This window comes from Cydia strobilella, chromosome 20, assembly GCF_947568885.1.
Source record: "Cydia strobilella chromosome 20, ilCydStro3.1, whole genome shotgun sequence".
In the NCBI taxonomy this organism is placed as follows: Eukaryota; Metazoa; Arthropoda; class Insecta; order Lepidoptera; family Tortricidae; genus Cydia; species Cydia strobilella.
In genome coordinates this window covers 11,289,835-11,297,184 of record NC_086060.1, presented here as the reverse complement: position 1 = coordinate 11,297,184, position 7,350 = coordinate 11,289,835, and the positions used below count along the sequence as shown (strand labels likewise).

The following is a 7,350-nucleotide window of genomic DNA, read 5'->3' as shown; positions in this document are numbered from 1 at the left end:
TAACTGTCATACATTTTGGCTGGTCTATAGTTCACTTATTTGTCAAAGATGACATTTAAAATAAGGTTGGCAACAATGTATTTCATACAATATTTTTAAGTGGTCATTACACGAAGTATCGAAAAGTGCCAAAAAGATACTGCGTGTCATGCGTTTTTGGGGAACAGACTAAAGACTTGTCTTGACAACTATAAGGTACGGTTTTAAAGATGTGTGCACGGCCCTTTATATGAGAAATAAAAGTACGGGAGTAGAAAAAAGTCTTTTCGCAACCACACATCATTAAAATGTAAATGGAATACGAAACACCAACGAAATTAAGAATGAACCCATGTGGAATAGATGTAAATTAAAATCCTTTACTGAAGACGCGTAATAATGTTTGTGGCAGATAAAGACGAGTGAATAATAAGGATAGCTGATCTACAAACATTTTGTTCCACCTCAATTAAGAGAGTGCAATTTTACTATTATATATCTGCGATTAATATAGGTCCTTACATCAATTGCGTAATTTTTTTTTTAGAAATGTTAACCTTTTTGACGGTGCCAACACAAAAACTGTTATCCAGACGAAACGGTACCGAAGTGTCAAAACTGAAATTAAACATTATGCATATGCATGTAGGTCTATGTAGCTCTGTGATCTATGACTGATTAATCGGTCTTAAGGCGTTGAATCTACTGTAACGTAGTAACGTTACGTAACCTAGGTTACATTTATAAAAATTAAATTAAAGTATAAAATAACTAATTTCCTAATAAACAATAATACCTTAATAATAAAACACTTACCTATATACACTAAAATGAAATACATTAATATCATATATATATATATATATATATATATATTATGAAGTCCCAACTTGTTTCCTCTTTTCTGCAACGCACTGTACTTGCGCGACATTCCTTTGTCCTTCGAAGTAACCGGCTGTTGGCGTTCCCCGCCCCGCGCCCTGCTCCCCGCGTCAGCCCACTCGCCAGAGCGCTGCGAGCCAGAGAGATCTAGCTTTCGACGCCGGCGCACGTTCGCTTTGCCTCCGTGCAACGCGACCCTAAACGTAGCCGGCGAAATTAATTTCTTACGGAAAATAAGTTCCGTAGTTCAGTACTAATTATTCGTTTTAGTGTTAAAAATCCCCATTGGGTAAGTGTTGAACATTTCTTATGCTAATCCTAAGCAGGTAGATTTAAATAATGTTTCTAACGGCTTATTTCACTATGCAATTCCTTTGTGTGATTTTTCTTGCCACGTAATTCTAAACTTAACTACTCATAGCATTACTTTTACTTCTTGTTAAAATGCTTAATTGTGTTTCCTTTTTTTTATTAGTTCTTAAGATTATTTAGTTTCCAGTAATTTTTAAATTCAAAATTTGACCGTTAGATTTTAAAATCAGTTTTTGTCTTATAACTTGTTTTCTTGGAAATTAGCTTCAGTGCAAAGTGTAAACTCCGTCTGACTGTACCATTCCGCACATCACCAACCTTTCACCATCATCATCACGCAGTACTTGTTTCCTGCTTATGCTTTATGCCTTGTCGGGTACAGTCAGCGGAGATTTATTAAGAACCTTTGTGCACACGATGGAAATAAATTCCAGGGAACGTAGTTACGGCTGAAAGGTAGCCAGCAGACCAGTTCCGGTTCTTGAGCGGCCGATGCTGACGTCCCTCAGCGCGCCCGTCTCCCTCCCGCAGTGACTCCAGCAGCATCAGGGGAGTACTTGCGTGGTGGACCATAGCTCGGAGCGAAATCAGTGCCGGCAAAGAACTTACCCAACCCTACGACGTGTAATCGTATGCTTGCGGCGGAAGAATAAATTTAAGTTCAGTAATTAACTCGTTAATTTATTTCTCTCCGCCTACCCGTAGCATTGGCGCCTTACCGTGGTTTTTTTAATAGGGCCTGATTTCGCTCTGAGTTATCTCCTACGGTTTGTGTGTTTGTGTGGTGTTTTGGTATTTTTTTTAATTTTTGTAAACGTTTCTTCTTTTCTTATTTTTGGTTGCCAGCAACTACAGTGTAGGGAGTTAGTTATAGAGTAAAGCTTAAATTGCAATCTCATTGTTATTTAACGCATTGTACAGTTGGTTGCATTTTGTTAAATTTATTGTATTTTTTTTTTGTTTTTCCTTAGTTCTTCAATTGTAAGCATTATTATTTGTGTTTTATTTAGTACAGTCAGCCATATAAAATTGTGTTATTTTTAGTTAAATTAAATTTGTAATTTTGGTTTCTTTTGCACATTTACGCTCCGTACGCTTTAGTTGCATTTAAACGCTTTTCTTTTTCTTATTTCTGTGTTGTTTTTTTTTTCCTTTTTTCTTCTTTCACACTCTTTTTGTAAAGTGCTTTTTAAGAGAAACAACCAAAAACGTACGTAAATCTTAACTACTATTGTAACAGACGGAGTGTTTTGTTGTTTTTTGGAATTTGTTCAACATTTACCCAAAAAAAAAAAAAAAAAGCATTTTTTTTCTCACATATAAAAAAAAAATGGCTTTCCCTATTAAATTCATGTCGCTTCAAAAAACTGAACTAGAGTACGAAGTAGCAATTCGGGGTGAGACCCCCGGAGACACAGTACAGGAATTGCGTAAACAAATTGCGAAGTGTGGACCTCTTTTTCCTTCCGAGGACATTCTTGTCAGTCCTTTTGATGTTCAGGACGACTTAGATGGCATTACAGAGGTGGTGGAAAAAGTAAATTCTCTCTTGGATTCCAAACCATTAATCAAAAGTACTTTGCTTCGCGCTCACAATTTGGTGCACCATTTGTACCACCGGTTAAACCGCATTGCGTGCGAGGATAAGGAACAAAAGGAGGCTTATGACCGATGCGTGGCTCTATTCAGGGTTTGCACAGACCGGGTTAACTCTCTTAACGTTGTCACCGTTACGGATCCGTTATTTTCTAATAGCAGCAATGTTCCTGTTGTTGCGGCTACTTCGTCAACGCCGGTTAACGTCACGGTCACGTGCGAAGCCAACGAAGCGAACAAGCTATCCAAACTTAAATACGACGGCTCGTCTTGTGTACGGGCGTTCATCGAACGCGTGTCAGAATTTTGTCTCGCTAAGAATATCTCGAGTAGTAAAGTTCTCCATAACGGTACTGAAATATTTACGGGCGGTGCGCTTCATTGGTTCCGCAGCGTCAAGGAGCAGGTCACAAGTTGGGACGACCTTGTAGTGCTTTTGAAGCAGGATTTCGGCCAGGCCGACTATGACTACAGATTAGTTAATGAAATCAAGTCCCGTACGCAAGGAGAAACCGAGAATATTATAATTTACTTGTCGGTTATGTCCGGTCTCTTTTCTCGCCTAACAAGACCCTTGCCAGAAGAGGAGAAACTTGAGATTTTACTCCATAACATCCGGCCATGTTATACAAGTACCTTATCTTCAGTGTCGGAAATTAAATCTATCGAGCAACTAAAAATGTTATGCCGTAACTACGAGAGTATACAGTCGCGTCTTTCTCACTTTAAAGAACCTCCAAGGGCGACTGCAGATACATTAGCGCCTGAGTTTGCGTATTCGGGTAGTTCGTCGAAACCGAAACCTAATTTCGGCAATAATACAAATTTTAACAACAATAAACCTAATTATAACAGGTTCTCACAAAATCAGCAATACAATAGGTCATTTACACAACATAATAATATAAATAACAATAATAGTAAAACTAAACCTAACTATGTAGATGCCATTACTCCCTCGACATCAAAGACACGTTATTGTCCTAGATGTCGCGTGGATACTCACAATCTGCGACAGTGCACGGCAAGCAAAGATATCTTGGTGTGTTTCGGTTGTGGCCGTAAGAATGTCAAGGCACCTGACTGTCCAGATTGCAACAAAAATAATAAGCCGTCTCAAAAAAACTAGTCGCTCAGAATTGTGTCAATAATACTGACATAGCCAAATTTGATAAAGCTGACTGGCAAGATTGGCTACGTACAGTTAATTTGTATTTTAAAGCATATAGGATTGACGCAATTCTGAAAGACAGTTTTGATGATGATAGACCATATGTTCCGGTTGATATTAACGGCGTTACTATTTCCGGATTATTAGATTCTGGTTCCGCGGTGACAGTTCTAGGCAACGGTGCTCATAAAGTGCTTGTAGACAGTGGGTTGAAGGTGTTGAAGGATACCATCACCCCTGTTACCACAGCTGGCGGACATATTTTGGGTGACGAAGGATATATGATGATTCCAGTGCGTTTCGAAAATAAATTTCACGTTTTAAAGGCTGTTATTGTGCCAACTATTGTAAACAATCTCATTTTAGGGGATGATTTTTGGCGTGCTTTTCAGATTTTGCCAAAATACCTTAGCAGCATTGTCTCGGACGACACTAACATGAACAATACTATTATCTCACCGGGGCAAGGTTCCTTTATCCAAGGCTACGATAGGTTAGACGAATCTCAAAAGCAAGTAGCTGATAATGTCGTTAGGCAGTTCGAAGACATTTCATTTCAGCGTAAGGGACTCGGTGTTACTGACGTGATTACGCATCGCATAGACACCGGGGACTCTGGCCCCATTCGTCAACGCTATTACCGTCTTTCTCCCGAAAAGCAGCGTATTTTAGTAGAACAGGTAGATGAAATGTTATCCCTCGACGTAATCGAGCCCTGCGAGAGTGCATGGTCGTCACCGGTCCTAATTGTGAATAAGAAAGATGGCCAACCCCGGTTTTGCCTAGACAGCCGTAAGCTGAACTCCGTAACAAAGCGTGACGCATACAACATACCTTATATCGCCGAGATTTTGGATAACCTCAGAGATGCTCACTATCTTTCCAGCATCGACTTATCCAAAGCTTTCTGGCAAATTAAAATCGCTGAGGAGGATAGGAATAAGACCGCATTTTATGTTCCGGGTAGGGGTACTTTCCACTTTAAGCGTACCGCTTTTGGCTTAACCAATGCTCCTGCAACTCAACAGAGGTTGGTAGACATGCTGTTTTCTGAGTTCGGACTCAAGGTTTTTGCATATCTCGATGACATTATCATCGTCTCGCAGGATTTCAATAGCCATGTTTCCTTGCTTTTGCGAGTTCTGGATAAATTGAAGCAGGCCAACCTTACTGTAAATTTAGATAAGTGCCAATTTTTCAGAAACCAGCTTAAGTACCTCGGTTACGTAGTCGACGGCTCTGGCTTGCATACAGATCCTGCCAAGGTCGAGGCTATCTTAAATTTTCCGACTCCTACTTGCAGCAAAGACCTCAAGCGATTTCTTGGAACCGCTACTTGGTATCGTCGGTTTGTTCCTAAATTTAGTACTATCGCTGGGCCTTTAAATAAATTAACTTCCACAAGGAAAGGCACACCTCCATTTAAATGGACTGCGGAGGCTGAGTCTGCGTTCCGGGAACTTAAGGAGTGTCTCGTGTCTTCTCCGGTTCTCTGTTGTCCCGATTATTCTAAGCCGTTCGAAGTACACACTGATGCTAGCAATTACGGGATTGGCGGTATGCTTACACAAACCATTAATGGAAAGGAGCACCCGATCGCGTATATGTCAAAGAGTTTGTCACCAGCAGAAAAAAACTACAGTATCACCGAACGCGAGACATTGGCTGTCGTGACAGCATTAGAATATTGGCGTTGCTACATAGAAAACGGTCAAACCTTCACGGTATACACGGATCATAGCGCTCTTAAGTGGTTCTTGTCCATAAGCAACCCGACTGGTAGATTGGCTCGATGGGGTATACGCTTATCTGGATTTAACTTCATTCTTAAACACCGTAAGGGGGTTGATAATGTTATTCCAGATGCCTTGTCTCGAATTCCGGTTGGTGCTATTAACACTACAAACGTTCATTTAGGGTCACAAGATAATTGGTACACTAATATTTATAACGGCTGTTTGCATAACCCTGTAGATTTTCCCAATTTTCTCATTAAAAATGATTCCTTGTACCGTTTGACTAAAAACAAGCATGAACTCACTTCTGAGTTTTCTTGGAAGTTGGTTGTCCCTGCAGAGTTACGCGAAAAGGCAATTCATGAAAACCACTCTGAACCTACTGCAGGACATATGGGCATATTTAAAACATACCATAGACTTGCTTTACGCTACTTCTGGCCGGGCATGTATCAGGATGTCGTCAAATTCATCGGGACGTGCGATAAGTGTTTGTCGTATAAGGCTCAGAACCATCAAACCTTAGGGGAAATGGGGAGGCCAAAACAATGCTCACGTCCGTTTCAGATGATTTCGATCGATTTGATGGGTCCATTGCCAACAACTAGGGGAAGGAACAACTATATATTAGTCATTACATGTTGCTTCTCCAAGTATTGCTTAATTTTTCCTATTAAACAGGCTACTGCGGATGTCATAGTTAAAATTTTAGAGGAGTCAGTATTTCTTGTGCATGGTGTCCCACAGACGGTGTTAATGGACAATGGCACGCAATTTACTGGGAAGGTAATGGACAATTTCTTTAAGTCTTTTAATGTCCCTAACGTGTTTTATAGTCCTAGATACACACCGCAAGTAAATCTGGTCGAACGTTACAATCGCACAATTATTACGTGTATTTCCACCTTTGTTGAGGATGACCATAGGTCCTGGGACGTGTTTATTCCACGGATTCAGTTTGCCATAAATAGCTCAGTAAATGAGGTAACTAATAAAACCCCTGCGTTTTTAGTGTTTGGTCGCGAGTTAGTACCATGTGGAACACACTATACAGATAACGACCTCGGAAATGAAGTGTTGTTCCTACCGCGTGACTTATACGCAGAGAATCTAGGTGTTATGTCTTCCTTATTTGACGATGTACAACGTAGGCTGTGGCACGCTCATGTCAAGAACACGTCTCATTATAATACCAGACGTAAACCTGCTGAATTTAACGTTGGCGACATCGTAATGAAGCGCGCGTACTTCCTGAGTGATAAAGGTAAACAATTTACGAAGAAATTGGCCCCAAAATTTATCAAGGCTAAAATTGTTACCAAGAAGTCACCATTAGTTTATGTCTTGCAAGATTTGTCAGGTAAAGATTTAGGAACCTGGCATATAAAGGACCTCAAATTAGTTGGTCTCAATAAGTAGTTCGTTTTCTTCTCCGTTAGTCACATCTAGTCACATCATTAGTTATTTGGGAGGTTATTGATTTAATTTAGGTAAAAGCGTGCTACCAACTTTAAGCAAAAGCACTTGTAAGGTTTCAAGTTCGTGTAACGGGTTACCTCATTATTATTTTGTAATTATGCGCTAGTAATTTTATTCTTGAACATATGTGTCAAATAGTTACTAATGTGTTTTATGAAAGCGTGAAGTATGAATGGAGATTAATGGAAGCGTATC

The 7,350-nt window shown here is 39.9% G+C and overlaps 1 protein-coding gene across 1 annotated transcript; it reads left to right on the top strand.

Annotated features, from left to right (window-relative positions):
- Positions 1-2,503: 2,503 nt before the first annotated feature.
- On the top strand, positions 2,504-3,898 carry LOC134750795 (uncharacterized). The gene has a single exon (XM_063686038.1). The coding sequence runs from the start codon at positions 2,504-2,506 to the stop codon at positions 3,896-3,898; it is 1,395 nt and encodes a 464-aa protein (XP_063542108.1).
- Positions 3,899-7,350: the final 3,452 nt, after the last annotated feature.

What these genes read in the sequence shown, in the direction of transcription:
- LOC134750795 (XM_063686038.1), top strand. Translation starts at nt 2,504, where the DNA reads ATGGCTTTCCCTATTAAATTCATGTCGCTTCAAAAAACTGAACTAGAG.